Here is a 22,052-nt window from a genome sequence, read left to right as displayed (position 1 = left end):
AAATCACTTGCAATAGGGTGTATAGACAAAATATTTTGTCATTTATAAATACAAGACTTGTTGAGTTATCCAAAAGTAGTCCATTATCATCAAAATAGCAGTTAAATTATTAACAGCAATCAATAAGACAAATGACATACCTCTCCAATTTTTTCTTTAGGTAAACCTGTACATTCTTTCATTTCATGGCCCATCTGACCACATAAATCACAACTTCTTGGTTTGTTTGGTTTGAATTCTTCTCTGATAATGGTGAAGTGAGGCTCATGTGTAGCTAAACCTGAGATTACATGTCAAATGTCAAAACAGTGTACATGCATATAGGTAGAGATTTTTTGATATTATTTTATTTGCTTAAGAAACTTAAGACAACTGTCTAGAGTGACAACAAATTAAAATATCGAAACATGAAAGCTAATCATAAAATTTATTTCAAAGAATCATTGTGAATAAAATTTGTAAGGGTTCCGTGGAACCCAGTGTCTCGCCTACTTTTGCTGTTAATCGCAGGCTCAACAAAAATGAGGAGAAAAATCAATAAAAATATTCCTTTAGATACTATCTTTTGATTGTAAGAAGCTTCTGTCAAAGTTTGGTATAAATCCAGGATAGTTTATGAATCTAATAAATGTTTTAAAAACTTTAACTGCAGACTGTATTTAATGTTAACTGGAAGAAAAACTAAGTCCATTTATAAGTAAAATACGGATAAACAGGTACAAATTTTAACAAAATTTCCTTCTAGATACTAGCTTTTGATCATAAACAAGCTTCTGTCCAAATTTGGTACAAATCCAGGATAGTTTAAGAAAGTTATTAGAAATCCAGGATAGTTTAAGAAAGTTATTAAAATCTTAAAAACTTTAACCACAGAGTGAATGTATTGTTTCCTGGCAGAAAAACTAAGTCCATTTACAAGTAAAATACGGAAAAACAGGAATTTTATTTTTAACAAATTTACTTCTGGATACTATCTTATGATCATAAACAAGCTTCCGTCCAAGTTTGATACAAATCCAGGATAGTTTAAGAAAGTTATTAAAATTTAAAAAAACTTTAACCACAGAGTGAATGTAATGTTTCCTGGCAGAAAAACTAAGTCCATTTACAAGTAAAATACGGAAAAACAGGAATTTTATTTTTAACAAATTTACTTCTGGATACTATCTTATGATCATAAACAAGCTTCTGTCCAAGTTTGGTAGAAATCCAGGATAGTTTAAGAAAGTTATTAAAATTTAAAAAACTTTAACCACAGAGTGAATAATTGTGGACGCCGCCGCCGACGACGCCGACAGAATGTAGGATCGCTATGTCTCGCTTTTTCGACTAAAGTCGAAGGCTCGACAAAAAGGAGATGTGGGATATACATCAATTAAAAAGCAACCCAATAACAAAAATATCTCAAAGACATTGAGAGGGCAACAAACTGTCTTCAACAATAGACAGGGTCTTTACTATATGTCAAGCTTTAATTTGTCACGAGTCTATAAAAGTGATAAATAAATTACTCAGAAACAATCTAAGATCTGTCATCATCACCCAATTCTCTAAATAACCAATAACATCAACATATGACAAAAACAACTACTGACAAGGTATGTTTTACTAAAGTTAGTATTGTGTAAATACTTACCCAACATAATCAGATCAGCTGAAAAAAAGAAAATTAAAGATTATTTTGAGTTTTAATCTTACACCTTTTTCATACTTAATTAAAGAAACATAATGTGTACAAAAGAATAATAGCAGTGATATTGTTGTCTTTTTTAAAAACTACCTCTACCCTTTTTTTTTTGAAATTGGGAAGCTTTTTCACGTAATATTTTGAATTGTGAGACATTTTCAACCGGAAAAGAACTTTTTGGGGAGGGGAAAGAAACGGAACAAATGACAGTACTTAATACATTGAAAACCAAGTGTGTTACAAACACCGCGATGATTCTAATCAGAAACCCGGATCTCAAAAGCGCTTTCATAATATCAAAATAATAACATGAATACGAAATTTACTTACATTACTACCGATGCCATCACCGTTTGGGAAAAATGTACAACTTATTATGAGGAATTTTATGCCATTTTTTTTAGTGATTGGGAATTTTCTCTAGGGGAAGAGCCAAATTTCAGAGGTAATTTGAGGCAAACAATATCACTGAATAGTAACCCAATATAAGCAAGCAATTTGTTCAAGTCAGTTTTAAAAAAATACCATAATATTCTTAATGCAGTTTTCTGTTATTCAAATTGTATCTTGTTGAGAATCAGATAAATATTAATATGCATATGCATACTAATAAATCAGATTAACTAATGCTAAAGAAGAAGGAGAAATAAATAATAGTGAACTGTCTGTTAGGTATAAATTTACTGTGATTTTCATCAAAGTGATAACCTGTACTGGAATTTGGGGTCCTTCCTGGTTCCTGTGTTCTTTACCTGTCAATTATTATATCTTTACAGGCTTGTAGATAATTGATTATTTATCAGACATCAGATTGAAACAAATAAATAGACTTAAAAACGTAAGAAGTTAGAGTTTGTGTGTTGGCATATCTGGTATTGAAGGACTAGCTAATACATTCACTTAAGCTACCATCAGTTAGATTGTTAATCTCCAACATGGAAGATGCTATTTTTTGGATTTCTTAAGTTTGTGTGTAGTTAGAACGTTAATACATGTTGCAATGTTTTTTTGTTATGTGTCATCAGATTTGCTTTGATTATCATGTGGATTTAATTGACCAATGAAGTTCTTAAAAAGTTAGGACACAATTTTACATCTACAACATGATTTTACATTTATTTCAGTTTATCTCATTTTCAGATGTTGACAGGAATATATGCATTCTGATGTTATCTCCATCTTACTTCTAATTGAACATTTACTTACCATCAGCACCATTCAAACAATGTTTTGTGTTTGGATCATGGTCTGGTTGATCTGTAATATACAAATTTATACATTAGCATTGTTGCCTCAAGTTAACAAGTGAGCAGTTTTTAAAATGTTTAGATTATCAGGTTTTTTGCTCACTGATTTCGTTAAATATCAGCAGTGAGTCACAATATGAATCTTTTTGTAGAGTGAGAGCAGAAAATGAATAAACAAAAGATTCACATTGTGTCAAGCTCTTTACTTTATTTGGTAAGACCTTTCAGCTCAGTTAAGATTAAAACAAAACACAGTGCCTTTGATATACTGAATATCTTCTAGTATGGCATGTAAGTGTCATACACATTCACTCGATAGATTTTTTCTGTTTCTCAAATTTATCATATTACATAAGAGTGAAGTGTACATAGTATAATTATTCCTTTTTATGTCCAAGTCAATCGAATTCATTTTTTTATAATGTAGTATATTATTATTATGTGTAATGACTTTATACAAAGTTGTTTTTTTCATTGTTTGAAATGTGTAACAATACATTTATTGTTTACCTCTCTGTCTTCTTATATAGTCCATAATTTTATGTTCCCCTTCTCCAGGTACATTAGCATCAGATAATATAACTTTAATATTTTGCCATCCTGGATCACTATTGATTCTGTCATGAATGTAATATCTCAAACAGTCTGCTAATCTGAACATAAATGGTGTTCCCTATAATAAATATTTAATCATTAACAACTCTATATTTCACTAGAAATATAAAAAAAAAATTTTTTTGAAGAAACAATTGTCATCTGACATCACAAACATGCAATCTTGCTATTGGTTGCAGTCTTAATTTTCATTGTTGGAGGTCTGAATCCCAATATTCTGAATACTGCTTCAATACAATCTACTCTTTCATTAGTTTTTAAATTTGAATTGTTTGATGTTTAATGTCTTATTATTGTCTAATTAAAGGTCTATTCTACTATATGAATGTGGGAGGATGAGGGGAGACATCCAAAATCCTTCAACAACCAACCTTTAAGTAATTTTTGTAAATATCAAATGGACAAACGACCTTAATGAACCACAATCCATTTTTTAAAAATCAAATTTCCCTTTCTACCCTCCCACATTTATTTTGATAGAATGGTCCTTACCAAAATCCACCTTTTTAACGGAGTAAAATTCAATGTGTTTCAAACTTTTATACCAATTGCACTTCATTTTGTAGGTTCATGAAATCAGTAACTTTTTTAAATCATCAAATAAAAGGTCTTCAGATTAAAATGATGTTAACACATACAACTGTTTTAAAAAGAAGGCCAGCTGATGAAGAATGCGACTTTAAGACATCCTGAAAACAAAATAACAATTAGACTTAAGAATATCATTTCATAATTTTTTTTTTAAGTATTTGAAATAAGTAACATCCCTTACAGGTGTTATACAGTTACTGTCAAAATGTTCTCCTTTTTCCTTCTCTGGTGGTAATTCATAACCTTTCTGAGTAAGTTCACCCCTCAATCTTGCCATTTCTTCTATCTTTTCCGTGGTTTCTTTGGAAGCTCTAAATCTTCTAGATCTTTGCTGATTCATCTTAGCTCTAGGTGCCTGAAGTGACATAACATCAAATCTTAACTTCTTAATTATAAAAACTTTTTATTCATTATTGGTCGAACTAGTTCGGGGAGAGTTTGGCGCCAGCAAACATGTTTAACTCTGCTACATTCTGTATACACCTGTCCCATGTCAGAAGCCTGTAATTCAGTGGTTGTTGTTTGTTGCTGTATATGATATTTGTTTTTCTTTTAATACATAAATCAGGTCGTTAATTTTTCACGTTTGAATTGTTTTACATTTGTTATTTCAGGGCCTTTTATAGCTTACTATGCATTAGGTTAAATGTTTATCGTAACATGTAAATCAGTTTAACTTAACTAAGGAAAATTCAACTGGATTTAAACTTAAAGTAGAATTAGACCTGTAAAGATATCTGGGGGATACAGAATAACTGTTATCCGCCGGATACTGGATCTATATAAATACGGTGCAACTATTTATCCATTATTCGCCTCCGAAAAAGGTCTGCGAAGGACCAAAACCGATCAGGCTATGAATCATCACCAGGTGCTGTTAATTATGTGTTTTGGAATATCCTATATTTTATTTGCTACATATTTTTTCCCGCTGATTCACATAATATATACATGTATGGCTTCCAAGAACAAGTTCCATTTCATGCATTTGGAGCTACTGTGTTTATAGACCTCTTATGTCGGTATATCATTACTATATTACTCTGATATGCGGTATGGGTTTTGCTCATTGTATGATGACCTTTAGCTGTTAACTTCTACGTTATCTGGTACATCTTCTTATTTTTATATTTGTATCAAATATTGGGCTTTGGAGGATCATCATTATTTTGGATAAAGTACATGTATAGATATAAAAATAAGAACTGAAGTTGTGGTATGATTGCCAATGAGATAACTCTCCACTAGAGACCAAATGTTATAGAAAGTTAACAACTATAGGTTACAGTACAGCCTTCAACAATGAGCAAAACCCATAATCTTTTAAACTAGAGGCTCTCAAGAGCCTGTGTCGCTCACCTGTATTTACTGATGCTTTGGAAATAATGTAAAATAAGGTTAAAATCATAATTAATAGTATTAGATATTAGATATTATAATGATATCTAAAATAATAACAAAAAACTGCAAAATTTTGTAAAATTACTAACTCAGGGGCAGCAACCCAACAACGGGTCGTCGGATTTGTCTGAAAATTTCAGGGCAGATAAATTTAAATCTGATGAACATTTTTGCCACCTGTCAGATTTGCTCTAAATGCTTTAGTTTCAGAGATATGAACCAAAAACTGCATTTTACCCCTATGTTCTATTTTTAACTAAGTTGGCCATGATGGTTGGAAGGCGGGGTCATCGGACAAATTTTTTAAACTAGATACCCTAATAATGATTATGGCCAAGTATGGTTAAATTTGTATCAGTAGTTTCAGAGAAGAAGATTTTTGTAAAAGATTACAAAAATTTACGAAAAATTGTTAAAAATTGACTATTAAGGGCAATAACTCCTAAAGGGGTCGACTGACAATTTTGGTCATGACAACTTATTTGTAGATCTTACTTCGCTGAACATTATTGCTGTTTACAATTTATCTCTATCTATAATAATATTCAAGATAATAACCAAAAACTGCAAAATTTCCTTAAAATTACCAATTCGGGGGCAGCAACCCAACAACAGGTTGTCAGATTTGTCTGAAAATTTCAGGGCAGATAGATCTTGACCTGATAATCAGTTTTACCCTATGTCAGATTTACTCTAAATGCTTTGGTTTCAGAGATATAAGCCAAAATCTACATTTTACCCCTATGTTCTATTTTTAGCCATGGCAGCCATCTTGGTTGGTTGGCGGGGTCATCGGACACATTTTTAAAACTAGATACCCTAATGATGATTGTGGCCAAGTTTGGTTAAATTTGGCCCAGTGGTTTCAGAGGAGAAGATTTTTGTAAAAAGCTAACGACGACGGACGACGGACGCCAAGTGATGAGAAAAGCTCACTTGACCCTTCGGGTCAGGTGAGCTAATAAAAGGATCAATTGAAATAATCAATCTATAACTAAAGTATTACTGAAATTATGAGAAAAGGTAACCATTTATAAACTGAACTATTTTAACTTACAACTCCATCTATTGCCATATATAACACCTTCCTAGGTCTTACAATGGAGAATATTCTATCAATGTATTCAAAAATCAGAACCATCATTTCATTCTCATTCTTTGGGGCTGGTCTGAAAAAGAGAGCCATATTGATATATGTTCAGTCTATGTTCTTTTTCTTATTAAAGAACCTTAGTGAGCACGCTCACATACCCCACGTCCCCACATTGTCACTGGAGAAATAAAATAACAGTAAGATAAAAAAATTGCATAAGAAAACAAATTGAATCATAATTTCCTGTCGATATGCACATCTACGTAGTATGTCCTTATTATCTACAAAGTTTCATGAAATTCTGTTGTGTGGTTTCGGAGGAGTTGCGATGACAAACTGTTGCAGTAGTTTATTGAAGCAAATAAGTTCAAAGGGGCATAACTCCTAGAAAAAAAATTGAATCGTAATTTCCTGTCGATATGCACATCTGCATAGTATGTCCTTATTAACTAAAAAGGTTTCATGAAATTCTGTTGTGTGGTTTCAGAGGAGTTGCGATGACAAACTGTTGCAGTAGTATAATGAAGCAAATAAGTTCAAAGGGGCATAACTCCTAGAAAAAAATTTGAATCGTAATTTCCTGTCGATATGCACATCTACATAGTTTGTCCTTATTATCTAAAAATGTTTCATGAAATTCTGTTGTGTGGTTTCAGAGGAGTTGCGATGACAAACTGTTGCAGTAGTATAATGAAGCAAATAAGTTCAAAGGGGCGTAACTCCTAGAAAAAAATTGAATCATAATTTCCTGTCAATATATGCACATCTGCATAGTATGTCCTTATTATCTAAAAAGGTTTCATGAAATTCTGTAGTCTGGTTTCAGAGGAGTTGCGATGACAAACTGTTGCAGTAGTATATTGAAGCAAATAAGTTCAAAGGGGCGTAACTACTAGAAAAAAAATTGAATCGTAATTTCCTGTTGATATGCACATCTACATAGTATGTCCTTATTATCTGAAAAGGTTTCATGAAATTCTGTTGTGTGGTTTGAGAGGAGTTGCGATGACAAGAAACAGGACTGACGGACGGACAGGACAAAAACATTATACCCTCCGCAACTCGTTGCCTGGGGTATAAAAATAATATACCAATTGAACATGGTACATTTGTGTATTTTGTAGTGATTAGTATTCCCTTGTTACATTCATGATAATATAAAATCTTACTGACTGTGCTATAATGTAAATTTACATTACACAGGTGTATGCTATAAATATTTTTATAACAAATGAACAATGATCAGTAACTTTAAATGAGATGGATTTTTTCACATTGGGAAATGTTCATAATTTTTGTATGCTGTGATGATTGTTATAAATCTGTAATGGTTTTTTGTGTCTTTGGGTTACTGTCTCATTTACTTTTCCCCTATATCTCCTTTTATTCATAACTTAATCTGATATATATTTTTTTTTATTTCTTATGCAGCAAGAATCCTGCAATCTGATTGGTTATTTATCATGGTGTAAATAACACCCACCCTTGTTCAGACAGGAATAAAATTGTGGCAAATATCTGTTCCCCCCTAATTACACCAAGATAACTAATATTATACAGTTAATAAATTCTAAATATGCATTCTCTTACACAGCCCACTGCAACATGTATATATATAGTTTTTGAAATGTTAAAATGTACTTACTTGTCCTCTGGGTGACAGCATGGATGGATAATACCATTCATATCCAGGTACAAATTGTCAAATTCATAATCATTGGGATTAGGTTGACTTGTGTCCACAGGAATTGTTTCATCTCCAACTTCCTTTGGCTTCAATAATAATAATAAAAAAATAACTGTTTAGTTATTTCACATGTTAGAATAGAATTTAAGTTACAAGATTAACTAGCCAATTGCAAGGTTTAGGCTTAACAATGTACATGACCAAGGTCCCACTGGTCCATGCAATACTCATACACCCTAGGTTTTTGACAACCCAGTTTGAGATCATTTAAAATAAATATTCCTAGTAAAATTTGCCAAACTTTATGATAAAAATTAAACAATTTTTGTATAATGGTCTTGGCAACAGAAAATCTGTAAAAATCAACAAAAATAGTTGCTTAAGTCCATGTCATTTGGTCTCTGGTGGATTAGTATATAAATAACACATAGCTGAGAGGGTGATAGAGCATATTGTTACCACGAGAAAACATTGTCAACTGAGGCAAAGCCAAGGTTGACAATGTTTTTTCGAGGGGTAACAATCTGCTCTATCACCCTCTAAGATATGTGTTAATTAATTTATTATACTGAATCAGGACTCACACTACTTCAGAATCATAGGGAGAAGTGACTTCTCTTTTTGAAACTGAGAGGGAGAAGTGGTGAGATTTGAAAGAGAAGTGGTGAGATTTGAATGAGAAGTACTTGTTCGCTCGCTACAATGTTTGGTTTTTACTATAATACAAAGAGCCATATGTATCTTATTTTTTTATATTGTTCAATTTGTACCTGGGTATACAATTAAAGTAACAGTTCAAATTCATTTAATTTTATCATATCAAGTTGCACAATCATATTAGTCCTCTCGTCAGAAAAAACAATTAAATATCTGGCAATAATAAAAAAGATTTTTTTTAATATCAAAAAGGAAAAGAAAGTTGTTATATCAATTAAAATTCAATTAAAAACTACTCTGTTATCATGTTTATGAAATTAAGTATTTCTCATTAAAAATATATTTAAATTTAACAGTTTTATTTAACACAGTTAAGCTTGGACATAATATAATTATATTAGTGTTATAGTCCCAGAGTTGAGCAACTTTAATTTATAAATTGAAACAATGCATATACATAGAAATATATACATCAATCAAGTAGATCTAACCAAAAGTATGTTAATGCTTGTGGAATGCCTAATTTTTCCTTTTGGGATCAATTTTCTTCTGTCAGCTGTGCCATTCATGTGTCCGTAGTCATTATCGCAAGAATCCAGAATTTCTGTCATAGCTGGTCCGTTTCCGATTAAATCCCGACTCTGATCTGTAGTTGTACAATAATTTGCCCAAAAATTTCAATGGCGGACGAAGAAAATTTACAAAAATAAACGATGTTTGACACGCTAATTGGAAGGGAATATGACGTTTTTAATGCAATATAAGGATAACAAATTTACTTCAGGCAAATTTCATCACGTTCTAATGAATTAACAAGCTTATTTTGCTGAAAGTTAGAATGATTTGATGTACGCTCTCAAATAACAAGTACCAGAAGTGATAAAAAAATTGTCTTTATAAAAACAACATGCAACCAACTTTAAAATCAATGCTTTAACCTCTTTTCTAAAGAAAATAAATTGTTTATGTCTTTGAATTTCTTTACTTTCAAATGAAAAATTGCTGTTTCATCGACTTGGTAAATGTTGAATATTGCAGATGACGAAAGTGACTGAAAGCGAGTATCTTGAACAACAGGGCGACTAGATTTCGCTTTTGACAGACGGGAAATCGACTTTGTTACCCCAGTCGCCTGCTAGCTTGAGCCCTGCTGAATGTTCTGTTATTACTGTCTATTAAATTTCAAATTCAAAGTAATAAACTATGACGTCTTGTACACACCAACCATCCATATTTAATAAAAGCGCATTCTTGATCAAGTGTCTCCTTGAAGGGTAATAGAGTATTTGCCATGGGATAGAGTAAATTTTTAATGCATGTTACATGTTATGCACAACAACTGTGCAAAATTTCATTTGCCCTCCTACAATGTACCTATTCTTTTGGATTTTTTGCGTTTGCACTCTGTGTCAAAATTATTGGTTGCCCACAATTTTGAAAATGCCCACCACATATTAACCCGAGAATACATCCTGAATTAATTGCCTGTCAAAATTTATGAAAATTAAAATCTTTATGAACATAAATGTATGCTTTGTATGCATCAGTCTCTTTGCCTCACATAAAAATGCGCAAGCAGGGCCCTTGCTGACATGTCAGATTTTACTAGTTCAGTTATATATTTATCTACATTCTGCTGCTTCTATTTAATAAGTAATATTTAAAACAACTTTTGAATTGTCATATTTTACACTTACTGGGATGGGCAGTGACAATGCAATCATTTTGAAGGATTGTCAGATGCTGGCAAAATTCCTGTTGGACTGGCAATTTTTCAGGCTGACATGCCAGAAACAACAACTACATCAGAGACCAAATTATTTGCAGATGACAGCCTACTCTTTCGAACTATCACCAAGCAGGCAGACAGTAACCTTCCTCAGAAATACTTAACATCATTAGAAGATTGGGAAAATAAATGGCAAATGAGTTTCATCGCCAAAAAATGTCTTGCTATAAGAATATCACAGCAAAACCATCCAGTGACAAACTCCACGGTCATACACTAGAGACAGTTTAAGCCAGCAAATGCCTAGGAGTAACAATCAGTAAACTACTAACCTGGAATAAACAAATTATCAATACAGTTGGCAAAGGAAATAGAACATTTGGATTTATCGGCAGAAATCTATAAGGCTGTACAAAACATGTAAAGGCAGCTGCATATATGTATCCATGGTAAGACCAGCAGTGGAATATGCATGCACAGTATGGGACCCAACAAACCAAAATAAGATCAAGATATTAGAACAGGTACAGAAAAGTGCAACAAGATTAGTGAATAACCACACAGACAGAACACCTGGATGTGTCACAAATATGGTCAAAACGCCTTGAAGAACAGAGGAAAACTAACAGCATGCTATTCAAGATCCAGTATGATCTAATAGACATTATGAGATTGTCAACAATACACCTTATAGATACATGTATTTATTGAAATCCAGATAAGTTCTAATATTACACAACTTTTTCATCCAGTTGAAGCTCTCTGGGGCCCTGTTTACACAATGTAATATGTATAAAACTTTTCAAAGCGAAATGTTTAAACCATCGTAAACAATTCAAGCAAAGCATTTTTATCACTTTAAAAAAGTGGATCATAATATATCAAAGTTTCAAAATGTGTGTTTTCTAAACTTTTTCCTTCCTTATCTCGTTACTGGTGATCTTTGTTTTTGCAAGACTTGACCCAAACAGGAAGTTGTATAAGTGACTGTTTTTTTCTGGATTGGACTAAATAGAGATAAGGTGCATATCTAATCCCTATCTATAACCGGACCAGAGCCAGAGGTAAAAACCGCTTCTAAAAAGAAAGAACCAGAACAGATGCCCAAGGCCAATCTTTCTTTCCAAGGACCATCCGAGATTGGAATAATCTTCCAACACCAATATCGTCTGGATGTTTAGGATTCAGAGCTGCCTTGAAGGCATGCTCTGAAATGAAAAAGGCAACTCCAATATGTTCTTAGTTTTAATTGTAAATAGCAAAGAAAGAGCATTCTTTCCTGGACACTGAATGTCGAATTGCCAAAATGTATCTCGAAAATATTACGAAATGTTTCCTCTTTCACAGATAACACTTGCCTTTAATAAGTTCAACCAATATTTAACATGCAATTATTCTGTATTATTCTGTAAAAATGCAATACAATTTCAGCGTATAATTTATAAACAAATAAAAAAGGCAGAGTTTTGCACATACTGCGTCCAGCTTACAAATTTATGTTACCTTCTCTTCTACACAATGGAGTAGAATTGATGGATATTTTTTACTTAACCAGCGAAAAAACGCCGGTACTCCCATTTTTCCGTCTAAATTTAATTTCCACGCTGGTTTGTTATTTATCGACCTTGACCTTTCTATACTTCCGCAGTTATTTTAAGAAAGATCTTTTCTGATTAGTTATTATACAGAATAAAAACCAATGAAAACGGCTGTTTCAAAATTTACGATTTTGTTTACAAAATGTCGAATGCAATCTTGAAAGAACTGTGTAGTTTTTTAAAATTAGAGCGTGACAGGGGATATCACAATCTTGTCGCTCATCTCCAGTCTCTCGACGAAGAAGGAATTTATAATCTTCAGTTCGATCTGTCAAATTTATTGAACAACACTGAATTATCTTGGGAATCTAAACATGGAGGTCTTATGGGTGCAAAAGCAGTTTTGGAAAACGGAAACGTTTCAGATGATTTTGAAATTGAAATTAAAAGAAAATGCATGGATCACCTTGATGACAATGAATTCCGTGTAAGAATTGCAGCAGGTATGACATAAAAATCATTTATGTACAAAATATCTTCCAGCAGTCAAGGGTCTAACTTAAATCAGTTATTAGATAAAAATAACATACATGTGTTATTACAGATACTTTCATGAGTTGTCTGCTCTTTATTTCTTAATCTGTAGTAACATATGTTTGTTATTAGTTAATATATCAAAATATGTTTTTATTTTTAGTGGGCTCTTGGGATTTCTTGAAACTTTGCACTGAAACTTAATGCATAACCTTGATAATTAATTTTCCAATTCAATTAATACATTTTTGATCAACCATGGTAAATCAATACCCCTTATCGCTATTTGTCCGCCATTATTGGACATCACAAAAGTTCCCGTAAAATTTTGATGTCATAATCGAAAATATCTGACGCCACAATGGAAAAGTGATTGTTGTATGACGTCAAAAGTTCAAGCGGGACAGATTCTTGGGTCACGCGGGAATATCGATAAGTTGTATGAGACTAGGCTTTTAAGGGATACATAAAGCTGTAATAGCTTTGTTATTACAGGCATGTAACTTATAAAATGAGACACTTGGGAATTACTGGGAAGCTTGCGCAGAACCTCATTACATGCTCTGATCATTATTTCTTACAATGAATTAAAATACATTGTGATATATGTCTGAGAAATGGCTTTGAAGAGATGTAGAAAAGCTGTAATAACACCCTTTAGTTATTACAGGCATATATTTTCTGTAATATCATAGGTGTACATAGGTGTACTATACATGATTGGCAAATTATAAACTGTTATATCTTTCTTAAGTTTAGTATACAGAAAGACAATAATAATACCAATAGAACTTGTATACAATTTAACAAAGTAAAGGATGTATATTGCCTCTTTGAAACATGTAACATACATATGTTATCACAGTTTTTTGATATTTTAGCCCACAATAAAGACATGTATGTTATTTTTCTCTAATAACTTATTTAAGTTAGACCCTCGACTGTCCAGCATCAATTTGTATTCTGTTAATTTCTGTAGCCTAGTATCCTCAGATCCTGTATCACTGCTTGACGAATCCAGGTTCATGTTCATGTTTGCCCTAGTACCTGTTTGCCCTAATACCTATTTGTCCTGGGTTCATTCTCCCTAATACCTGTTCGCCCTGGGCAAACAGACTCGATACTCGAACGAACCCAGGGCAAACATGTATTCAAGGCGAACGGACCCGATATCCTGCTTGACAGTAGAACCAGATGTTCAAGGGGAACCATTAGTGGTAGGCCAATGTAAAGTTTTTAACGGTAACATATAACCTTTGTCAATAACATTTAATTTAAAATGTAATCACTTGCTTGAATGATTTTCCACTTGTTTATGTGTTTTCTCAGACTATCGACTGGTGATTTAATTGTATCAACCTTTACACATAAATTATCTACGTGTACTTCTAAATTACATGAAAACCTACTGAAAGTATTAAGATTACTTATCTTATCATTTTTTCTTTGCGGTTTAAGCTCAGGACATTCCTGTTTCCAGTGCCCTTTCACAACACAATAGAAACATCTGCCTGGTTTTCTTGCCATAGCTGCTATTTCTGCTGGTTGGACATAGGGATGGACTCGTCTAGCTTTCTTGGTCTTTCAGCCTTCGCCTTTCTTTCTGCTCTGTTCTCAGCCTTATACAATTTCCTTTCATCCTCCGAATCCTCTGCAAGTGGATTGTTTCCATATTCGTGCATGACATGCCACCCGAGCTCGGATGAATCAGCAATACGTATCAACTTTTGCCTATAGTTCATTTAAGCCATACCATCCGATAACTTTTCCTTGGCTTTGCATACAGTGTCTGGTGTTAGATTGTTGCCGCCTAAAAGACTGTCTGCTTCTTTCATTTTGCTCAGCACCTTCATGTTTTGCTTTAACTGCTCTTCATTTCCTCGTTTTTATACGCCCGTTTAAGGGACGTATTATGGTATACCGTTGACCATCTGTCCGTCCGTCATCAACATGTCGGACATTAACTCAAAAAAGCTTTAACCAATATGCATGAAACTTTGGTGAATTGTTTATATCTATTGACGTGAGCTCCCTTTTGTTTTTTATAAATTTCAGATTTAACGTTAAGAGTTTTGGGGTTTTATTCATTAAAAAAGGGGGGATTTTCAGGTTTTCCGACAATAACTCAAAAATGCTTTCACTAACTTGCAAGAAATTTTGGTGAATTGTTTATATCTATTGACTTGAGTTCCCTTTTGGATTTTTATAAATTTTAGATTTAACGTTTCTGAGTTACATGGTTTTATACATAAAAAAGGGGGGATTTTCCAGTTTTCAGACCATAACTAAAAAATGCTTTCAGCAGTTCTCATGAAACTTTGGTGAATTGTTTATACCTGTTGATGTAAGCTCCCTTTAGAATTTTATAAATTTTAGATTTTACATTTCTGAGTTATGGGGTTTTATTCATTAAAAAAGGGGGGATTTTCCAGTTTTTGGACAATAACTCAAAAATGTATTCAGCAGTTCTCATGAAACTTTGATGAATTATTTATAGCTATTGATGTAATCTCCCTATTGATTTTCATAAATTTCAAATATGACATTGAGAAGAAATTGAACTTTATTTGTTTATAGTCTGACAACAGATTTATTGTCGAGCCTGCGACTTTTGTCGCAGAAAGCTCGACATAGGGATAGTGATCCGGCGGCGTTAGCTAACTTCTTAAAAGCTTTATATTTTAGAAGGTGGAAGACCTGGATGCTTCATACTTTGTATATGGATGCCTCATGTTACGAAGTTTCCGTCAGTCACATGTCCAATGTCCTTGACCTCATTTTCATGGTTCAGTGACTACTTGAAAAAAAAGTTCAGATTTTTTGTAATGTTAAATTCTCTCTTATTATAAGTAATAGGATAACTATATTTAGTATGTGCGTACCTTGCAAGGTCCTCATGTCTGTCAGACAGTTTTCACTTGACCTCGACCTCATTTCATGGATCAGTGAACAAGGTTAAGTTTTGGTGGTCAAGTCCATATCTCAGATACTATAAGCAATAGGTCTAGTATATTCGGTGTATGGAAGGACTGTAAGGTGTACATGTCGAACTGGCAGGTGTCATCTGACCTTGACCTCATTTTCATGGTTCAGTGGTTATAGTTAAGTTTTTGTGTTTTGGTCTGTTTTTCTTATATTGTATGCAATAGGTCTACTATATTTGGTGTATGGAATGATTGTAAGGTGTACATATTTAGCTGGCAGGTGTCATCTGACCTTGACCTCATTTTCATGGTTCAGTGGTCAAAGTTAAGTTTTTGAGTTTTGGTCTTTTTTCTTATACTATATGCAATAAGTCAACTATATTTGGTGTATGGAAATATTCTATGATGTACATGTCAGTCTCGCAGGTTTTATTTGACCTTGACCTCATTTTCACGGTTCATTGCTCAGTGTTAAGTTTATGTGCTTCAGTCTGTTTTTCTTAAACTTTAAGCAATAGGTCAGCTATATTTGTTGTATGGAAGGACTGTAAGCTGTTCATGTCTGCCTGGCATGGTTCAGTCTGTTTCTTAGAAACTATAAGCAATAGGTCAACTATATTTAGTGTATTGAATGATTGTAAGGTATACATGTATTTCTCGTTGGGTTTATATGACCTTGACTTCATTTTCTTGGATCATGTTAAGTTTATGTTATAGTTGTAGTAAAGCTTTCATTTAGGACTATCAACATAATATCAATGGTTAGTAAAGAAGGCGAGACATTTCAGCGTGTCCACTCTTGTTAAGTATTGCGCAACAACACAGTGTATTGCACAACAGCAAGAAATCTTTAATTGAATATAAATTCAATTCATATAACCAATTTCAAGTTCTTTGACTACATTTATTCAGAAACCTATAATATGTCAAATATTTAATTACAATCCAAATTCAGACCTGTATCAAGCTTGAATATTGTGTCCATTTTTGCCCCAACTGTTCAGGGTTGGACCTCTGCAGGCGTATCCAGCTGCGCTCAGCGAAGCAGTTTATTAATGTTTATATAAACAAATAAAGACTTCTTTATCATATATTTATTAATACAAGAGTGTTGAAGACCCATTGTTGCCTTGGGCTGTTTTCTGCTCTTTGGTCGGGTTGTTGTATCTTTGACACATTCCCCATTTCCATTCTCAATTCTAAGAGATAAGAAGATGTGGTATGATCGCCTATTTATGTTTATAACAATAAACGAAAAACAAATATGATAGACAACAACCAACAACATAACTCATTTTCCGAAAACAAAAACATTTAATTCAGGTCATTCTCTGGATTAAATCCAAGGTCAAAACTCAGGTAAATTACAGGTAAATTCGCGCAAATGTAATGCTTGTCATATTCAAATTCACTCAAATGTAGGTCCCCCATTTAAAGCACTAATAAAAAAGCAATGGAGAGAAGATTTTTTAAATACTGGAAGAAAATAGAGATTTGCCAGTTTCATGAGTTTAAACAATACCTGAATATGAAAACAAAGATAATAATGCTGTCAAAATTTAGAATAAGTAATCATTGCCTTACGATAGAGACTGGAACACATGAAAGACAATATAATTCCTCCAGAAAATTAGAACCATTACCCAGATGTGAACGACTTGGTCAGATTTGTTATTTAAACCAAGTAGAGGTCAAGGTACATTTTTTACTCCAATGTCCTCAACATACATGTAACCAAAGGAGAAGAACTTTATTATCACATATTGATAAACAATTTTCCAATATATAACATGTATAAAGTTTCTCAGTACAACCAACCTGCATGTATATATTGGTAATGATAAGTGAAGACAAAACATTTTTGTCTTCAAAGTGTGATTTTGCTAAAAGAAAAAAACAGCAAATTTGAATACTGATTTATAAGTATCCTCTACTTGGTAAAAGTGTCAATTATGAATATAGAGTTATCTCTCTTTATCCAACAAGCTAGATCTAACTACCACACCGGTTGTGTTATGACATTTATGTAAGCTTTATTGTGCTGTACCTACATGTAATTAACATAATCACAGAGAGCGGAGTGAGAAAGAGTAATTATGTTAATTACATGTAGGTACATGTTTTGTCTTCACTTAATAATAACTGAAGACAAAACATTTTTTGTTCCAAAGTGTGATTTTGCTAAAAGAAAAAAAAACAGCAAATTTGTATGAAAGTGTCAAAATTTGTAATGCCTGAAAGGGCCCTGTGATTAGGAAATTAAAGAATTTGAAATTGGATAAACAAAGAATGTATGCTATTTATATGATTGAATGTTATATTTCACATAAAAGTATCCTTTATACCTTGCTGTATTTGCAAATAAAGTGTGGTGCCCAAAGTACATGTAATTGGTGTAATGTAAAATCAATTTTAACTTAATCATGTTAATCATGATGATTCTATATATTTTAGATGAAATCTTTATTAATGCATTAAACAAACTTAATTTATTCGTTAGTTGAATTCAATCATTGTTTATTATATTTGTTTATAATAATCTCATTGCATTTAACCTATACACATAATGAAATTAGATTTAATTAACAATCAGGCATGCAAATTTGATTATTCCAATCATATATATAACAACAATCCAACAATAGACAGATGCATGTCTACACATAAAAAGTTCTTGATCTTGAATTGTTTATATACACGGACTTGACTCCATAGACCCCCAAGTTGTCTTTTTATAAGACACTCATTTAATCATTTATATAGTCAAAACTTTCATTAATACTTTGTCTAAGTTGGCATTGTAGAAATCCAAGTTGACTTGATATACAGTCTGAGTTGACTTATTGATGGTCCGATGTATCCATAAAGATAATACATACAGATAACTTGGTCTTCAGTTGTTTTATATCAAATACTTTGTATTCCTGTACACTTCAGTCAGATGCAAATCAAAGCAAAATAATTATCTGGCAGTAGCAATTCGACATAAGTATTTGAAATTTTCAACGCCCTATAAAATACTCCATTCAAAAAATTTATTATACCAAAATACAACAAGACTATGAAATAAAATAAGAGTCAGGGCAAACGGACCTAGGGCAAAGAGGAACTAGGGTAAACATGAATCAGTGCAAATGGACCCTGCTACCTGTTTACACTGAATGACAGTTTTGAGACCTCTCAGGCACACAACCAATGATTAGGGAACAGGTTGTTTTGGTCACAGAGCCAGTTTGTATTTCAAAATGTTCTTAGCATATATATATGCATTAATTGTTTCAGAAAGGAACTATAAGAATATTACTTAACAAACTTACTGCTGGTCAACTTTGTTGTGTTTCTATCTCATTTACAACACAACACCCCTTTTTACTCATTTTATCTATCCTTCTTATACCTAATTGTGTACAAGTTACAGATGTCCCTCCTTGTACAGAATACACACATGCATCAATTTCATCATTTTTTTCAAGTTTTGTTTACCTACATTGTACTTGCATACATGTGATTAGTATTGATATTACAAGAATATTTATACATCTTTGGCTTTCAAATAATAGGCTTTGAGCGTTCCTGATGAAGGTAAATCCAGAAAACACTTCCGCAGCATGAAATTTATAACTTGTTGTTTTCATTATCTTCCATGTATATTAACGAGTAATTGAATTTGTAATTATCTTTTAAGGTGAAGTACTTGGTGCTTTATGTAAAAAGATTGGTCCAGAAATTTATGGAGATGTAAAAGACCAAATTTTGAATGGAATTCGCTCTAATTTAGAACGAGAAATGTCAACTGGTGATGAACATCAAAATGATGATGATGTTGAAAAACTTGTAGAGAAACTGAGTAGTTCACCTGGAGGGGAAAAGGTGAAATGTTTATATCCACTTTCAATTGTATATGCATGATCTTGACCTTTTGTGACAAATAACAATGCTGAATTATTAATTTTATGCCCCCGCTGCAGCGGAGGGGGCATTAAGTGTTACCCTTGTCCGTCCTTACGTCCCAAAATTGGTTTTCCTTCTCTAACTTTAGTTTGCCTTAACCAAATGTTATGAAAATTATACACAATGCTTATTACCTCAAAACACAGATCAAGTTCGAATTTGGGTGGCGTCACTTTTTCCACTCTGGAGTTATACCCCTTTACAAATGGAAAAATTGTTGAATTTTTCGTTTCCGTTCTTTAACTTAAGATAGCCTTAACCAAATGTTGAGAAACTTATACACAATGCTTATTACCTCAAAACTCAGATCAAGTTCGAATTTGGGTGGCGCCACTTTTACTGTTCTTGAGTTATGTCCCTTTATAACGTTATATGCAAGCAGGGACATCATCTGTGTCCCATGGACACATTCTCCATTTATTTATGACGGTCCTACCATAGAAAAGGAGTATTACATTTTCAGGTGTGTTCGTCCATTCATCTGTCAGTCCTGTATCAAGTATGCACTTGTTTATAATGATGTGCAATTATGTCAAAATTAGGGTTTTTGTCTCGTCTTGACGGAGTCAAAAAGCGAGACATAGGTATGCTGTTTTCGACGGCGGCGTTGTCAACAATGTTTGTGATTAGGTCTAGTTTATGGTGAACCACAAATGATAGGTCAATGATATTTGGTATGCAGTTGTATTATCATTGGCACATCTCATTTCCATGGATATTACTTGGCCATGCCCCCTCAGTCATGGTCTATTGACTTTGAAACTTTTGCTTAGTTTACATGTATTAGTTTGTGATTAGGTCAGTTTATGGTGAACCACTAGTGGTAGATCAATATTATTTGGTATGCAGTTGTATATGCATTGGCATATCTCATTTCCATGTAGATTATTTGGCTCCATCCCCCTCAATCATGGTCTATTGACTTTAAAACTTTTGCTTAGTTTGCATGTATTAGTTTGTGATTAGGTCAGTTCAAGAGAACCATTATTGGTAGTCCAATGTTAATTGGTATCCAGTATCTTGTTTTGGGACATAACTCAGTAAAAATTCCAACTTAAATCCAAGTCTTACATTTAATCAAAAAGATCATGTAATGGGTTGAATTGGTTCCTTGACACTTGTATATCACTGATAGAACATAAATCCATGGTATGAAAATAAATCTTATTTTACATAGATTTTGTATACATAAAACAACACATGATTTCACCATTTAAAAATCTTTATAATGTTTAAGTGTATGTGTTTTTATAATGTTCTGCAGCATTAGTTAAGATCAATTTTAAACCTTCTTTATAGAGAGTAAATGTAGATGCAGCACAAATTTTTCATGACACTGCAGGATGGAAGTCTTTAGAAACATGGATGAAGTAAGTTTTTATATACAGTAAAACCTGTTTTAACTCAACATTATAGAAATGCAGATTTTCCCCAGAAGACAGGTACCTTAGATTAGATTCGACTGAAAACTTTTTTTTTTAAGTGAAAAATAATTTTGATCTGCTGGTTTTCCCATTGAATCACATGTGGTATAAAGATAAAACCTTTAGTCTACCAATACTACCTTGAGAACTACCATATTCATATAAAAATAAGGAGATGTGGTATGATTGCCAATGAGACAACTATCCACCAAAGTTCAAATGCAGTGGATGTAAGCAATCATAGGCAACCGTATGTCCTCCAACAATGAGAAAAACCCATACCGTATAGTCGGCTATAAAAGGCCCCACCGACATGAAAAAAATGAAACAATTCAATTGAGAAAGTAATGGCTTCATAAAGAAACAATTAACGAAAAAAACAATATGACAGACATGAACCAACGACAACAACTTTACTACAGGCTCCTGACTTGGGACAGGCACATAAAGAATGTATATAATTGGATTCATCTATGACAAATGACAAAAAACTTACAATCTTCATGCAATTTCCCGCACAGAGATCATATCATTTCCGTTCCATACTACGTAACACTGTACTCAATATTAGTGTAGTATTGCGGAGCATGTAAGGAACGGATATGAACTCTGCCCCGGAGATTGATCTTTATGGCACTGAAGGCTGTTCCTCAAAACAGCATGGTGCAACACAGGTCCAGACATAATATTGGTCTAGTTATGATAGAAATGGAGAAAGTGGCAGTAAATCTCTTTGTATTTTACTTACATGTCTATTATATTTGATTGGGTCAGAACCTTCATATATATGACATTAGTAGAAGTTTTCTTGCTGAAAACATAAGTCATGGATATCTTTACTTTACCAGAATCATACATCTTCTACCTGCTTAAATCATATTGAGGGGAATATTAACTTTTTTCAATCCACATGAGAAAGTGGGTAACATTTGGAAACTATGCTTATCTACCCCTTGATCTTTTGTATACATGTT

At 32.9% G+C, this 22,052-nt stretch overlaps 2 protein-coding genes across 5 annotated transcripts in view; one reads left to right on the top strand and one right to left on the bottom strand.

Annotated features, from left to right (window-relative positions):
- LOC127738108 (5'-3' exoribonuclease 2-like) overlaps positions 1-12,347 on the bottom strand; it is a 62,648-nt gene extending 50,301 nt beyond the window's left edge. For both annotated transcript variants that reach the window (XM_052249227.1, XM_052249228.1), the window contains exons 1-8: positions 12,211-12,347; positions 8,280-8,407; positions 6,599-6,710; positions 4,322-4,495; positions 3,445-3,607; positions 2,894-2,944; positions 1,637-1,654; positions 141-280 (exon numbers count right to left, since the gene is read on the bottom strand). In XM_052249227.1, coding sequence (XP_052105187.1) covers positions 141-280; positions 1,637-1,654; positions 2,894-2,944; positions 3,445-3,607; positions 4,322-4,495; positions 6,599-6,710; positions 8,280-8,407; positions 12,211-12,285 — 861 coding nt within the window. In that variant the 5' untranslated portion in view covers positions 12,286-12,347. The remainder of the gene's footprint in view (positions 1-140; positions 281-1,636; positions 1,655-2,893; positions 2,945-3,444; positions 3,608-4,321; positions 4,496-6,598; positions 6,711-8,279; positions 8,408-12,210) is intronic.
- A 100-nt stretch (positions 12,348-12,447) lies between these two features.
- The window catches only part of LOC127738112 (uncharacterized), a 32,999-nt gene continuing 23,394 nt past the window's right edge, over positions 12,448-22,052 (top strand). For all 3 annotated transcript variants that reach the window (XR_007999941.1, XM_052249244.1, XM_052249243.1), the window contains exons 1-3: positions 12,448-12,748; positions 19,389-19,573; positions 20,954-21,024. Coding sequence is in view for 2 of the 3 variants with exons in the window: in XM_052249244.1 (XP_052105204.1) it covers positions 12,448-12,748; positions 19,389-19,573; positions 20,954-21,024 (557 nt within the window). In the remaining variant the exon portion in view is untranslated. The remainder of the gene's footprint in view (positions 12,749-19,388; positions 19,574-20,953; positions 21,025-22,052) is intronic.

This window comes from Mytilus californianus, unplaced genomic scaffold (genome assembly GCF_021869535.1).
Source record: "Mytilus californianus isolate M0D057914Y unplaced genomic scaffold, xbMytCali1.0.p SCAF_4, whole genome shotgun sequence".
NCBI lineage: Eukaryota > Metazoa > Mollusca > Bivalvia > Mytilida > Mytilidae > Mytilus > Mytilus californianus.
Note: the sequence above shows the minus strand (reverse complement) of the source record. Positions and strands in the feature narration are given on the sequence as shown.